This window comes from Onychostruthus taczanowskii, unplaced genomic scaffold, assembly GCF_017590055.1.
Source record: "Onychostruthus taczanowskii isolate IOZ18803 unplaced genomic scaffold, ASM1759005v1 scaffold61, whole genome shotgun sequence".
Lineage (NCBI taxonomy): Eukaryota > Metazoa > Chordata > Aves > Passeriformes > Passeridae > Onychostruthus > Onychostruthus taczanowskii.
The window spans coordinates 184705-200275 of record NW_024503790.1 but is presented as its reverse complement, the minus strand read 5'-3'; the positions used below and the strand labels follow the sequence as shown (position 1 = coordinate 200275).

The window sequence follows — 15571 nt, the reverse complement described above, 5'->3', positions numbered from 1 at the left end:
GCAGCTGCAAACGTGGTATCTGCAGAGAGCAGCACCTCTCCAATTTCTGCACAGCCACAGCCACTTCTACAGCCCCATGGACAAAGCAAGGTTTGGCTATCACAGAATCATGGAATCACTGAGGTTGGAAAAGATCTCCAGGACCATCAAGCCCAAGCCGTGCCCAATGCCCTCACCCTGTCCCCCAGCCCAGAGCACTGAGTGCCATGTCCAATTGTTCCTTGGACACCTCCAGGGATGGGGACTCCACCACCTCCATGGGAAGCCCCTTCCAATGCCTGACAGCCCTTTCCATGAAGAAATTCCTCCTGATTTAACCTGAACCTCTTCTGACACAGCCTGAGGCCATTTCCTCTCACCCTTTCCAAATGCTCTACTTTGTGCCTTAGTCACCAGTCTGAATGCTTGGCTTTGGATAAAATTGCTCCTGGAGTTCCTTATATGAGTGCTGCAGCCAGGCTGTTCATACCTAAGCTGGCAATACTCAGTAATTTCTGTTCTACATGAGGTTCATCAGCTTTTACAATCACTGCACTATGTCTCAGGCTGAGAATAATGACAAGAGAGTTGGAACATGGCTAACTTGGAGTCAGCTGGAATAATAAGCAGTTTGAGTTATGTGGGGAGAAAGAGAGTGGCAGCTAAATCCTGCTTGCCAATGCAGTAAATAAAAGGAGAAGCTCTGCCTGTCACTGCTTCCCTTCTGGAGCTGCCAGCAGCTGCTTCCTAATGGCTCCTCCATTACCATTATCACTGGATTACCAGACTGCTTTTATCCACTGTGGTAATTAAATGCTGCTTCTGGTATTTCTCCACCCTCACTGAGCTCAGATGTGCAGCTTCTTGCCTGAACCACAAATTATATTCAGAGAGATTGTTATGGGGAATTTCAGGTGATTTTCCAGTAAGGAAAGGTGCAGGAGCACACATCAGCAAGCGTATGTTGTGATGTTTTCCAGTTTCTTACAGAACTGTGTACAAAAGAAAGGTTCTCACCTGCAGGTCAGAGCACATTTGGTGCAACTAACATGGTTTAAGTTGTTGGAGCGTTATTCTTTAGAGGATTGTGCATTTAATCTCACAGGTTCTGGGCCTCAATCCAACATATGCACAGCAGCAAAGGCAGGAGAAAAACCTCCTGTTAACAAATATCAGTAAAAACACCTGTGCAGGAGCTGCCAAACCCCTGGTTGGTTACTTCTGTTCCAAAACCTCTTGCTGGTCAAAGCTGGAAGCATCCCAAGCACATAATGGTATTCCCAGCCCCAAAATCTGTGAGGTCAAGGTGGCGACAGGTTTATATTCTGCTTCCTTTCCCCACTGACTCCTGACTTCAAACCAGAGAAAGGGTCATCGGTTCCCCACAAATCTCAGCCTCCTTTAAGCACAGCAACAACAATGTGTTCACACTGTGGTCTTGGGCTCCTCTCATCATAAGGATTTTTCTTTTTCTTTTTATCCAACAGACATTTACTCCCATGGCTGCAGTTTGGGCAAAGGACAAGCTAGGCATCCCACAGCAGACACACAGGAAGCCCACTGGGCTGGCAGCAGGGTTTCAAATCCACACTGTTCTTTCACTGCTATCAGACACAGCTTAAAGGCCCAGCACTGAGCTGGTTTCCACAAACTACAGCAAAACAGTCCCCATTAATACCAACCCTTGCTCCTGCACACCAAGTGTTTAGAAGTCCACGATCTTTGAGATTATTCTGACTTTCCCTTTTTACAGTGTGCTATAAAGTTAAGCATTATTTAAACACAAAGTTAAGCTGTTACTGGAAGATACCCATCACATGCTGGACCCCATGGTAAACATCTGAGCTGAACCATGGCAAGGGTGTCGATTAAAGACTTTATTAGCATTCAGGGTAATCTCATAACCCGTTTGCTGAGTTGACAGATGAAAATATTTCCCTTGAAAGTCTACTACAGACTGTTTACTGCCTTCAATATTGCTAAACTGTCACACAATTCCTGCCTGATGAGAGGAATATAAAGATACTGCATTTCTTATAGATACCAAGAATTAATCCCATGTTAATAACATAGACTTATGAGCCAGGTCTGTACATATCTGAAGATTCAGCCTCTTGCCCTCAGAAATCTCCCTTCAATAGGAGTTATTCAGCTGTCTCTTACAGATGCTTAAAGACAGATCCAGAGACAATGAACAGGATCTGGATCTAAGATCTGAGGATCTAATCCTGATTATGTGTAGGAACTTCATTCTGCAAGAGGCAGTTCTGTTTGAAGGATATTGGGCCAAGAGACAACAAGATCTTTGTGATGTATTTGTGCAAAATCTACAGTCTCTGAGATGCAACTGGAAAGAGGAAAGGAGGCAGCTCAGAGCAGAACAGCCTGTACCAGTGTGCAAGGCCAGGTCTCAGCTCTGATTTTAAGAATGCTGAGCTTTTCTTCTTGTCAGTGCTATGAGGGCTCTGCAACCCTAATCAAGCCATAAATGATTACAGTAAGAGCCATGTGGGGAATAATCAGAGACTGGACTTAGGCACAAGTAATTACTGCTAAGTTTTTGAGCACTGGCAATGTTTTTTGATCCCATATCAACCCAAATGTTCTTACTCTGACTCTTCCTCTTTTTGTTCCTTCAGGTTCTCAAGCAGAGATTCCTCCAGGACTTCCAGATCTTCCAAGGGAATTCTCAGCAGCCAGCTGACACGACAGATCAACACCCTGGCTCGAGCATCATAGGATCCTTGAAGAGAGAAAAGCCCAGGAAATCAGTCTGACCAGTCTGATGACACAGTTCAGTTAAGGAGCAGAGTACTCAAGGAACGTGTCACAGAGCAGCTCCTTCCCCCAGGCCCTCTTTTTCTTCCAGGAACACGAGAAGAGACTGATAAATGGAAAATCCTTCTTCCCTGCAAACAGAGCCACCACACCAGGTAATTCCTCTGTGGCAGGAAAAAGATCTCAGATCCTTTGGTCTCCATCCTCTGTGGAAGAGGCCTGCTGGCAACTTTTCAACAGAGAAATGATGCAGCAGGACCACTGCTTACTGGAAATATCAAACATGTCTGTGTGGGTAACTGGGCACAGCCCACTCCAACTGCACCAGTGCAGGAAGGTGGCATTTTGTAAGAATGCATTTCCATGCAAAAGCTTTGTCTTCTTTGGTGGCAGCAAGAGGCACTCAGGAGTGTAAAGCTACACACTAGCTCCCCCAGCAGCACCACAGACAAATGTTTGCTTTTACACTCCCTGCTGGAGATGCAGGAGTGGACAGTGCACTCAGACAACAGCAGACAACAGAAGTGAATACTCCTGGTTTTGTAAGCATGTGTTTTTCAAGAAAAGACATCTTAGAAGAAAAGGCATCCTAAATGTAATAGACTTTAAATAATTTGTGCCAATTCTTGGTTTTTTAATATGTTTCTCTCAGCAGCACCTACTACTTCCTGATGTTTGGCTTTTATAAAGGGTTCTCGGTGCACTCTGGGATGAAAAACACAGTTGTTTTTCTCAAGGTGGGTGAAGATATCAGCAAGATCCAATTACAAAGAATGTTTGTGATACCCGCTGCACGTAGATCAACTATGGCAATCTATTAAGATTATTTATTACCATCATTACCAAGATACCAAACTAATTCCACAGCCTTAAATGACACCCTTGATCAGGTTTATGCGTAGTTGAGAAATGAGGACAGGATTTATCTTCACTCCTTCCCGAAATGTGGCACGTCCTGCAAGTCCAGGCAGGTGGAATGAGCCCCCTTCTTTTTTCTGTCTGCTGACACTGCTGGGCTCCTTCCTCACCAGCCTGGTGGGAAGGCAGTGAGGCTTGGAAAGAGATTTCTCCTAAATTCCAGCTTCACAAAATAAGCAGTTTTGCAATAGCTGACTTGTCAATTGTCCATTAAAAATAAAGCAAGAACAAAACTTGTTTTGTTCTGCAGTGCAACAGGCTATCAGCAACCAGTGAGTTCTTTCCTGTGAGAACATGTTAAAACACAGAGATTTAAAAAATGCAAGTAGTGATAGAATCCAGGCTTCTTTTAGAAATGAACATTCTGTTCAGCAGACAGTCTTTATTTCATTAATTTTATCAGACTAATCCATGTAATGGATTGCAAGCCAGAGAATGTTTTATGTGTAATATAATATATGAGGAAAATCACATTTATTTATAATGGGCTTCACAGGACACTCTGGAATTTATATCCTGATATATTTTTTTTTTCTTTTAGGCAACCAGCAGAAAATATTTTAGGCTGAGATTTTCATAATAGCTTTACTGCCTTCCTAAAGGAAGAGATCACCTGATTCCCTGGAAACACTGGAGCAAAATCACCCCACTCCACCACATTTACATCTGCTTGGCAATGTGTGATGTGTGAAGGTAAGGAGGTGAAGAGCTGTTCAATTTTCAGTGGGTATTATTAACCATTCCTAAAAGAAGAGTTGTTTTTCCTGAAGGGGATGCAGTGAAGGAGTGTGCAGCTTTTGCCAGAGAGGAAGCTGAGATTAAATAGGATAGTACCTTTCTGAACACTTCAAAGTATCACATGTAAACTCAAATATATTATTTTTACAAAGAAAAAGTAAACTTACCATCTTGAAGAGAGAATGATAAAAGGTCCTAAAGAGAAAAAAAAAAACAAAACCTCAATTTAAAATTGATGATGTAGGTCTGGAGGGATCAAAATGGAGGCATAAAACCCATCAGACTGAATTACTGCAGCAGCTCAGTTCATAAGAGGGGAGCAGAAAGTTACAATTCAGTGAGGCAGCACAGAGCAAAACCAGTCTAAAATTCTCTGAAGGCCAATACAAAGGGCTGGACAAAAGCAGATAATGCTTGGTATATGCTGAGGCATCCCACATTTTTTTGTTATTTTGTTATGATCCTGATCTTACACCAGACTTCAAAGTTTGGAGGAGCAGGGCTCTAATCCTCCCACTCTAATGCCTTCTGCTCCCTACAGTCACATATGCAACATCACTAACAGGTTTGAATGTTCCTCTAATGGCCCCTATTTTCTTTGGCATTCTGGGAATTCACAGCTTCAGGCAGTAAGGCTGAACTGGCATGAAGTTCTTTTGGATTAAGTGAGTTAAAAAACTCAGAATTTATGGCCATCTGTCAAGATTGAGGGACTTGCCTTCTGTGTTGGCTTTTTACCATAAAAACTGGAAAAACAAATCAATAGATGGTTTCTATGGATAAATCCATGAAAAAGAGGCCAGTGTTTTTACAACTGTGTTCTCCTATTTTATTGCCACTGGACAAATTCTAAGCTCTTTATGTGACTACATTAACTACCAGCTCAGTTGAGCCGCTTCCCTCTCCTACACACAAATACAGCACAGCTGAATTTTACACAGAATCCTTTCAGCCCTCTGGGAACACAAAAAATGCAGCCAAAGATGTAGAAGGCTGCCAAGGAGTTTATGATTATTAGTCCTGTAAGCTCCCAAGCAGTTTGTATAGTAAAAACGTCTCTAACCTGAGAGTCCTACACATGAGAAGTGCAGAATGCAGAACAAACCACCCTGAACCAACCAGAAGAGGGACAAACTGCAGACTGCTCCCCAGGCTGGCTGGTGGGGTGTGGGAATTGGAGACACCAGTACAGAGGGAGGGATGTAACTGGTTTCCCAAAGGCGGAGTACTGGGAGTGCCCAGGGATCAACTATGTGGGCACCCTCAGCTCCTCATGGGTTCCTTTCTGGGGGAAGAGTCGGCACAGAGGTGTCAAAGCCCAGCAGAAGGTGTAGGGCTGGGAGCCTTGAGCAAAAAGCTGACCAAGCAAAGGGCCTCAAGTCTAGAATAAGGTGAAGCTTGTGACCTTGTTGCCACAATTCTCCGTAGACTGCCATGAGCAGCCTCTGGAAGAGGTGATGGTTTGTGGGCAATAAACTCTCCCTGAGTGAGGCTCAGGGAGCTGGGGCTGTGACTGATGTCCTGTCCTCTCAGCCCAGTATCACCTATGGCACCTCATATCAAACCACCCCAAATAAATCTGGCCTAAGCATGTACACACGTGCCTTTCAAAAGGTCAGGGATGCAGGTAGGTAAACAGAAGATAAATTATAACAACTGTTTTTATGGCATCCGTGTCAGTTAGCACACTCAAATTTAGGCTGCAGTTTAGGCTGTGCACATACTGCACATGCAGGCAGCTGGAATCCAACCAGCAGTGATTAGATTAGTTCACAACTGGTTTGTTTTCCTCCCTAAGCAGCAGTTGTTATATTGCAGCCTTATTCTGAAGTCAGTGTTTTGAATCTCCATGAAAATCCCGTGACAAGACAACCACCCATATGACTGAGAAGCCTCACAAAAGAAGGGAGTCTTTATTCAGTCTTTGCCAGCTTTTTCTGAGTTGATGCAAGTTCAAAACCCATTTCCTTAACAACAGAGAGCCCCAAATCCACATTACAGTGAATGTGGGTAGGAAACCACTGGAAAATAGGTATTCCAAGTATGTTGAGAGAAAAAACGTATTCATAATAAGAATTTTCAACATCTAATCAGCTATCACAGCTTCTACACCTCTTTTATTACATGGCCTTCCCATACCACACCCATAGCCTGCTATGACTACTGTCTTTAAAGGATTCAGTTACCACCATCTGCCTGTGTGTTAGTCATCTGCAATGACACAAAAGACACAAAGATAACAATCCATAATCCTCAGATGTTCACTGAATCAATGGTGAGCTCACATCTAATCTCCTGACTTCATGGATCATCTCTTCAGCTCCTTTGACACAAAGGGCCTTCAAAAATGCAGCATTAGTGCCAGTAAGGCCCTGCCACTGAACATGCTGAGCAATTAAGAAGATACTTAATAAACAGTAAATATTGCATCAGCAGCGGCTGAATACAAAGGAGCACTAGAACCATAAAGCAAAAGATCAATAATTCATAAAGCTTTGTCCCATAGCTTGTTTATTTCCAGGTAAGAAGGAAAAAGCTGTGATCTCAGCTAATCATTTATGTTTGCCACACACCAGGGTTTTTTCCAGACACACCTCTGCTGCCTTGCTCTACTCAAGACTTTCATTCTGTCTCTCCTGCGACAAAATCAATCATCTTGCCCACATGCAGATGACTGTGTAAGGGATTGCTGCTGTGGCATTAGACTGATAGTTTTTCCACATCTTTGCTTTCAACTGATCAAAGCTGTCTATGGTTTCTGTATTTCACCAAAATCCAGGGGATATCCTCAGTTTCCTGTCAGGGCAAAATCCTGTATTCTTCCACTGATCCAGAGCCACTTTTGTACAAGCACATGGAGCCCTCATGCAGCATAGGCTCGGAGCAAGCACAAGCTAAATTTCATCCTTAATAAACTCAGCAGCAACACAGGAAAACCTGCCTCAATGCAGAGAATCTATCCTGAGGCAGAGAGAATGAGGGAAACAATGCAGGAAGCATATCAAGGCAGAAAAAAATGAGTGTAGATGTACTGAACTTGAGGAAACAGCATCCAAAGAGCCACTTAGAAGATCTGCTCTAAATTATTAAGATCTCTGTTGCTGTCCTTGTATTATTGTAGGACTTTGGGCACTGGAACATTTGGACCAGGAGCAGATCCTCTGAGGCATTTTGTAGACTGGAGAGAAAAAAAGGTGGCTGAGGAAATGGGAGCCGGTCAAGGTGACCAGAGAAGTTCACTGCTCTCTTATCTCCCCTAGCACAGCCAAGTTCTCACATCTGCTGCTCTGCCAGGCCATTGCTCAAGGTGAGTGTGTGATAACCCTTAATCAGCCAATATCAGAGCACTGGGTGCACTTGGGGTGTCTGGCACAGGGTGACAGTGCTCACGTTCTGTGTGGCACCAGCAGCAGCCTAACGCTCTCTTCACCCTGCCTGGCATAACATGAGGTTGGATGAGGAGAGATCTTCCCCAGCAAAAGCAAATGTTGTCAAAATGCTTCACCTCTTTTATCTTTCCATCAGCTTTTACAGCAGAACATTATGGAGCAGTTTCACTTCCTCAGTGAAAGAAAATAGTCACAATAATTTCCTTCTGGTCAAAATGTACTCTGGGAAAAAAGACTTTGGAAATTGTGCTCCTTGGAGCATGTGTGTGGAGGTTTTTTGTGATACATATATAGTGAAGGGGCTTTCAAACAAGTGAGAATCATGTCTACTGTGCTCAGGGTGTCACTATAATCTGTACAACACATGTATGAATGGAGACCACTGCAGTAACACAATCAAAGTAAAAACTTTGTCAGTTCTCTGTTCTGTAGAGTGAAACCATCAAAGACACAACTCAGCAGACAGTGACCATGCTTCACATTCATCATTTCCATTAGGTCTTTATGGATAGACTGCCAGTCCTCCCACAGCTATTTACAAATAAATGCCTATCAGAAATATTGATTTTATTTCCCTGACTGCACAAACAGCACTTCAGCTGCAAACAGACAGATATGACAAACCTCTTTTGCAAAGCAAACGAGGGCAAGGGGAGCACACGGACTTACCTGGGTAATGAGAAGTGGATTTTCTTTCAAGATGGGGTCCTTCAGCAAAATTTCAGTGAAAGTTTCTGTGCCCTCACCTCCTAAGCCATCAGCAAAGGCTGTCATGGCAGGCAAGACAGCATCAGGCAGGTCCAGCCACTTCACAAAGCCTTTGATGAATTCTGTCCTGAAGGAGCTGTAAGGTAACAGAAGCAGTTAAGGCATCACAAGTGGGTATTTCAAGGCTCCACAACTGGGTATTTTTGGAAGGTTTGAACAGCCCTTGGTTTCAAACATCAGTTCACACAAAAATCAAAGCATCAGGAGTTAGAAGAAGGTGAATTGCTAAACAAACTGGCTAAATAAACAAGGAAACAATCTGAGTGGGACTAGACCTTGCTTCAGAACATGCTTTGATGTCTGCAGTGTTAAGGGATGTGTTTTCTGCTGAATTGTAAAAGCCTCGCAGGTGCAAGACAGAAAGGCTCTTCCACTCCCCCAACTTCAGAGGACCCCGCACAGAGTGTGATACCAGCTCTGGCTGAGCCACCACCCAAACTCCACCTGGCCTGCCCAGGCCTAGCTCCACTTGTACCTTTGCTCGTTTTCAGGGAACAGCCAGGCGAGGGATATCCCGCAAAGCGCCGCGTACGCGAATCTCCCGGCTTCAGGCAGCTGCCGGCCCGGGAGCACGCCCGGCTCCCTCTCCCCGCCGTGCTCAGCCTCCTTCTGCTGTTTCGAAGCCCAGCCTTTCCACTTCTCCGCAGCCATTTTCACCTGCAAGTTCAAGGAGGAAAAAGCAGCAGAAAAAAACCAATAGCAAACAGCTGGAAACCAGGAAGTGAGGAGACAAATTGCCTTTGTTTTTTACTGCCACACTTGCTGCTGGAATTAAGTCGGGTCTGACCAGGTCCAGCCTGTCTGTTGCCCCCAACACACTGCTGTGACCGAAGAAGACACAGGAACAGCACACAGATTAACAGTTCACCAATTCTCAAACGTTTTGCACAAAATTAGCTGACAATAAATATTTCAACCTGAAAAAGGACAAGTTCCCTTTGGGATGCAAAAGAATTGGGCGCCGTTCAGGCCTATCAGTCCCACATTTACTGCAAAAATAACATGAAAATAAAAGTCCTGCCCCTGGTGCAGGGACCAGTACAGCTGCCTGGGAAATAATTTTCCTCTCTCATCCTCAGCCCAAATTGCTCCTGTTTGTTTTGCTGACAGCATTAGGAAAGCTGAGTCCAGCTGCAGCCTCTGAGAAGGACTGTGATGTCCCCCACAGTCATTGCTGTGCTTTGCTTGTAATATTTCTCCTCTGTAAAACCTACCAATGCTCTTTCCCTAAAAATAAGATCCCTGCACCACATGGACCATGAGCTGGGCCAAGATATTATTTTTTAGAATGCAGATGTGCACACTTCCAAGTGATGGGCTTCCAGCTGCCCCCCTGATGGTGCCAGCAGCAAACTGAGACCTCAGGCAGAGGTGACAACAGCTAGCTCATTTCAAGTTCAGCCTGGATAACAACCTGGGCCAGGGCTCACTTCCATCACCTGGAATTTCTACTGATTACCTTAAGATCCAATCAGTTTCTAAGGGGCCCAAATCACCCATTTTATTTTATAGTTCAAATTAAAGTGCTTCCTTTCTTCCACACCCTGGCTAAATAGGAATTAGGAGCCCATGACACTACAAGTGACTCCCAGGGGATGCAGACCATTTATGGATCATTTCAGAGCCCTAAAAGAGAAAACTTCAACAGGAGCTGCTCTTTTAAAAGAGATTTTATTATTTGCATGCCATCTGTCATGGTCCTTTAGGAAAGGTGCCTTCCCACTCAGAAACCCTAAACATCCAAACTTCCAGACCAGTTTTCCAGGAATAATCTAATGCTAAAGTTTCAATAATTTTACAATTATTTGTCATGTCTGCTTACCTCTGTATACATTATGGGAGACAGCACTGAAAATAAAACTCCCTTCCCTGACAGATGTATTGATTTCTTAACTTGGCCTCATATGAAAAGTGTAGCAGCTAAAACAGATCCATGAGCAGTACAACTGTTTAACCTAATTTCCTAATAACATAAAATATGGAGCAATAATGGAGCAACACCACAATGGCTCCTGGCATGCAACAAATCATTCAGAGTGCTGAGTAGCTAAAATACCCAGAGAAAGTTTCTGAAAGGCTTTGCTCTGAAGATGATCAATGTACTTCCCTCTACACAGGTATCTTTTTCCTTATAAACATGTAGGAAATAATAGGCTTGGAATTTTTAGACATACAGCTTTAAAAAAGGGCAATGTATGATTTACTAAAGAAAACTTGGGCCAAGAAGTTTTGCCACAAATCCAAGATGAGGGAATTGAGAGTTAGAAACATATTCCAGAAGTTATTTATTCCAAAAGCTTTTAAGTCTCATGGCGCTGGAATTCCTATCCCTATCTCGAACAATGTAGTTCAGCAATCAACAGCATTGCCATAATCTGAAATGTCGCTTGAAAGAATTTTTTATCACTTCCAGCTCTCATTTTTCAAATAAAGCTCTTTGTTTTCTTGAGAAATTATGTATTTTGTACAGCAGATAACACAATCCTCTTTGGAAAGCAGAAAGATTATTCCTTTGGGCTCTAAAGCTGTATGATACACGTGCTCCCTGCAGCTGAAAGAGGAAATAGAGATAGGCTGGCATCGTGTTTGTACTAAACTGTGACAAAGGCAACCAAACCATCATCTCCACAACCTCCCAAAGTTAATGAGGCATTTCATTAACTTCACAGGAGCGGTCGTAGGTAATTATTGAGACGGGGCTGGCCAAAGAGCTCCGTGTAAGGCACAGTGGGGAAAGCACAGCCCAGCCGTGGTTACACATCACACACAACGCTGTGCCTGTGGAAACATTTGGGCAAAAGAGATTTTTTGGGTACCTGCACATGACTCCAGAGGTGCTGGAAGCATCACAGCCTCTGCTTTTAATCTGTAGATATGAGGTATAAACAAGAAATGCCACTAATTCAGTTCTGTCTCCATAGAAGAACACACAAATATGTTATGGATGGGCACAGGGATCAGAGCTCGAGGGGACAGGGACACGGAGAAGCCCAAAGCAGAAGTAGTTAGAAAAGTGAGCGTGTTTAATTCAGTTAAGGTTTGCATCCTAAGGATGTGCACAGTGCACAGCAACGGCTGAGAAGCGATGTCCTCACAGTGAAGCGAGCAAAGCTGCGGAGAGGGAACAGCACATCGAGAAGCGTGAAGGCAGCACCTCAGCTGGGGAAGCTGTGAGGGCGGACACCGCCACAGCTGCCCGTGGTCACATTTACCACAAGTCCTTCACGTCTGAAGTCTCTGCTGATCCAACACAGCACTCGTTTACGGAAAGCGGCGCTTCGGGCCACGCTGAGGGGAGGGAAGCAGCGGCCAGAACAAGGGAGCGGCCTGAGGGGACGGTCCCGCCCGCTCGCCCCTCAGCCCGCGGCGCTGCCCCCGCCCAGCCCCTCTCCCACCCGCCCGGCCCGGCCCCGACCTGCCGCCGACCCGGCCGAGTCCCGAGCACCGGGAACCGAGCACCGGGAACCGAGCACCGACTACCGCCGCCAGCGCCCGCCCCTTCCTGCCCGGGCCGGGCTGGCCGCCGGCACTGCGCCATCGGCGCTGCCGAGTGCGTTGGGAGGGCGGGAGCGACGCTGGGCTGAGGGGATGGAGGGCACTGAGGGATCACAGAATATTCTGAACTGGAGGGGACCGTAGTGGTCATGGAATCCAACTCCTGAAGTGAATGGCCCATAGAAGGGATCAAACCCACGATCTCGGTGTTGTCAGTACCATGCTCCAACCAACGGAGCTGACCCCGGGATCACCTGAGGGCATGGTGAGGGATGAGGGGGTGGTGAGGGATGAGGTGATGCTGCCTAGCCCCATTTTTCATTATAATTCCCTCTCTCAGGCCACAGTGCATTACCCAGTCCCTCTATGAAATCAGGAGCTAGCCAGGTAAGGTAAGCAGGGCATGGGACTTCAGAGGTGAATCTTTCTTAACAAAATGACCGGCATGAATTAAACTTGAGTACAAGCAAATCCTCTACATTTTGAAATAGGAATATAATCCCATTAGCCTTTTCTCTATAAACTTAATTGCCGCTTCAAAGTCTTGCATGGTTATTGAGCCTAATTATCTTGTCAGATGGGAATCTGTTCAAAAGATAGCAGGTTCCAGAGCCTCATGGCTGCCACCAGCATGGGTGAGCTCTGAATCACCTGGCTGTTAGTGGCTCTCAGGCTGGAAAACATTTCAGTGCAACTGCTGAAGGAAAACTTGGAAGGTGCTGCTCTATAACTCTGTGGATCCATAAGGATTCTTTCAGAGGGCCAGTCTTGCCCTGGAAATCAAACTTTTGTATGCTGTCTTTTTTTTTTCTTTTTTTTTTTTTTTGGGCTCTGTAGAAAGTAGTGTAGTGAAACAAATGTTTTGGAAGGGCAGGGTGAAGCATAATAACAGATTTCACTGGTCATGTTCATTCTGCTTTGATTTCTTTACATCCATGTGCTGAAAACATACACGGGCTTACAGGATCCCTTGTGAGTGATCTGTTCAGGCCAATATTAATTCATTTGCTACAGACCTTTACAGTACCAGTCACCCACTGGTGTTGGTGAAGGGAACTCGACAACAATATTGTCTGTGAGCTTTAAGACTTGCCCAGTGTTTCTGAAATTATTTTCAGTGCAGCTAAATATCTGGTCCACTCTTCTATATTTGGAATAATACAGTATTTGGGTTTAAAACTACCTGCCTTTTTTCCCAGCTGGAAAGCTTTTTTTTTCTGGTTGGTTATTAGCAAATGTCATATGTATTCAGCAGTAAGCCTGTTGCTGTCCAAAGAGATGAGAATATCCAAAGGATTTATATCCCCTGAAGGCTCCCATTCCTGGCAGAAAACAAAACTGTGTTTTCCAAGACTTTGGCTGCACAAGAGCTCCTACCCTCTTAGTCTAATCTGTTTTATCTGCTGTGAGACACTCTGTGTATTTATATACTGAGCAACTGCAGGACATCAGTTTCCATTCTTATCAAACACAAATATTTACCTGATCCAAGGTCTCCTGAGATCCTTGACACTCTTAAACATGCAGTTTAACCAGAGAAATCTATTTTTTCCCTCAGTTTAATTTTAGTTGGGTTTCAGGGTATTTTCTTAGCAACTAAGTATTTTTTCAAATGAAGGAACACTCCAACACTTTACTGCTTTGCTTTACTCACCACCTCAGCTCTGCAGACTCCCTAATACACTTTCTCAGTTACAATTCCTGTCAATAAGGAAACTAGGAATTGTTTTGACATTAATTGTCAATGAAGAATTGAAACAAAGAAGTCAATGAGCAATTCATATTATTTAAATTTAATGGAGACATTCCATTTTAAAATATCACACATGGTGTGGCGCAGTCAAGAGATTTCTGTTTACCTCTGTGAGCATCTTCAAGGGCAATGCAAAGGGGGCAAGAAGAGAGGTCCTGCAGGTTGCCAGATAAAGGAATACAGGTGAGAGGAACTATTTCAGTGCTAAATAATGTGGGGAATTTGGAGGGTCATGAGGTTTTTGAGCCTTGCCCTTTGCAAGCTACAAACCAAGATCAGGAATGTTGATTTTGCCTCTTCCTTTCCAATTTTGTGTGTAACTTCAAATGACATCAACTGACATCCCCTTTTCCCATCCCTGCCAGGGATTGAGGTGATAATCTGGGTTAAAAAAACTCTCTTCCAAACACCCGCTCCCTGATTTAGCAGCCTTATTTCCCACTCTGTCCCAAGAAAAGATGTCCGTGTTTTCAGAGTGGGAACCACAACCGTGGCGTTTTGCAGGACATCACCTCCCAGATGTTCCACATAACATCCTGCAGAGCTGATCAGGAGGGGACACAGACATGAACAAAATGGCAAAAGCAAACCAACACAATTACAAAAAAAAAAAAAAAAAAGTGTGAAAACACATAAATATCAACATATAAATAGTTAATTTTGTTTGCAGTAATGAGATTTAACAACAGTATGCATTGGCATTGAGCCAGCTCAGCCAACTATTGAATTTATTCTCCGGGAGATTGTTTTTAAGTCCAAAACTCACTGGTGTGCCCAGCATGCACCTTGGCCCAGTCCCCGATCTCTGGAACAGACACATTAATTGTTTCAGGCAACAGTAACAACGTGGATCTCCTTGTCACAGGAGGCAGGGGAGTCCTTCTTGCACCTGCAGTGGAATTTAGGAGTGCAGCAAAGCACCATAGACATGAGCAACCCCAAAGTAAGCAGGAGACAAATTACCCACTTCACCCTCCCTGAGTACATAAAGGGGAGGATGAGCATGGCGAGGATCACCCCCAGCAGCAGGAGCAGCAGGAGTCTCTGCACAGCCAGGCTGCTGTGTGCTGGGCCGGTTTCCCCCGTGTTCAAGATGTCTTGGCTGCTCTGAGTCCAGCTGTTGCCATCCAGCCCCATGGCACAGACGTACACCTCAGGGTTTGAATCGAGGTTCTCCAAGCGCTCCAGGACGTCTTCTTTATTCTGGAGTGTGCGGATGAGCCCTCCTGACACAAAGGTGGGCTTTCTGCAGAGAGGGCAGGAGATTGTCCAGGTGTTCTCCTCTTTCCTGAGGATCAGCTTGAGGCAGACAGCGCAGAAGGTGTGCTGGCAGTCCAGGAGCTTTGGGACTCTGTAGATGCTGTACTTGTTGAAGCAGATCATGCAGTCCATGTCCAGGGTGGCTGTGTCTGAGCACTGGTGGTTCAGTTCCAACGTGCTCATTTCGGGAGAGTTTGTGTCCGTTAGCACAGCGAGCGGCCTTGAGTTTGGAGAGTCTCGCTCCAAAACTGCTGGTTTAAAGGCAGCAGGACTGTCTCTCTCGGTCCCTGAAGGTCTCTCCATTTCTTCAGTACACTCTTCAGTGAATCCCACTCTCTTCTCATGAGTTGAGTTTTGTGTTACGGATCCTGCTCTGCTCATTTCTGCAGCACCTCCTGCCACGGGCGCTGGACTGTCTGCCTCAGCCTGCAGTACTCCAGGAGCTGACGATCTGTTTTCCTTGTTTGGCTTGTCAGTGGATTTCTCCATGGAG

The 15571-nt window shown here is 44.9% G+C and overlaps 2 protein-coding genes across 2 annotated transcripts in view; both read right to left on the bottom strand.

The window, feature by feature from the left end:
* The window catches only part of TMCO4 (transmembrane and coiled-coil domains 4), a 37148-nt gene extending 25107 nt beyond the window's left edge, over positions 1–12041 (bottom strand). The window contains exons 1-5 of the mRNA XM_041419816.1: positions 10775–12041; positions 9046–9227; positions 8472–8646; positions 4581–4608; positions 2590–2722 (exon numbers count right to left, since the gene is read on the bottom strand). Of these exons, the coding sequence (XP_041275750.1) occupies positions 2590–2722; positions 4581–4608; positions 8472–8646; positions 9046–9221 (512 nt within the window). The 5' untranslated portion in view covers positions 9222–9227; positions 10775–12041. The remainder of the gene's footprint in view (positions 1–2589; positions 2723–4580; positions 4609–8471; positions 8647–9045; positions 9228–10774) is intronic.
* Positions 12042–14646: 2605 nt separating this feature from the next.
* On the bottom strand, positions 14647–15567 carry RNF186 (ring finger protein 186). The gene has a single exon (XM_041419814.1). It carries the CDS (start codon positions 15565–15567, stop codon positions 14647–14649), a length of 921 nt encoding a protein of 306 aa, XP_041275748.1.
* Between the last annotated feature and the right edge of the window lie 4 nt (positions 15568–15571).

Excerpts from the sequence above, each read along its gene's own strand:
- RNF186 (XM_041419814.1), bottom strand. The coding sequence starts at position 15,567 with ATGGAGAAATCCACTGACAAGCCAAACAAGGAAAACAGATCGTCAGCT.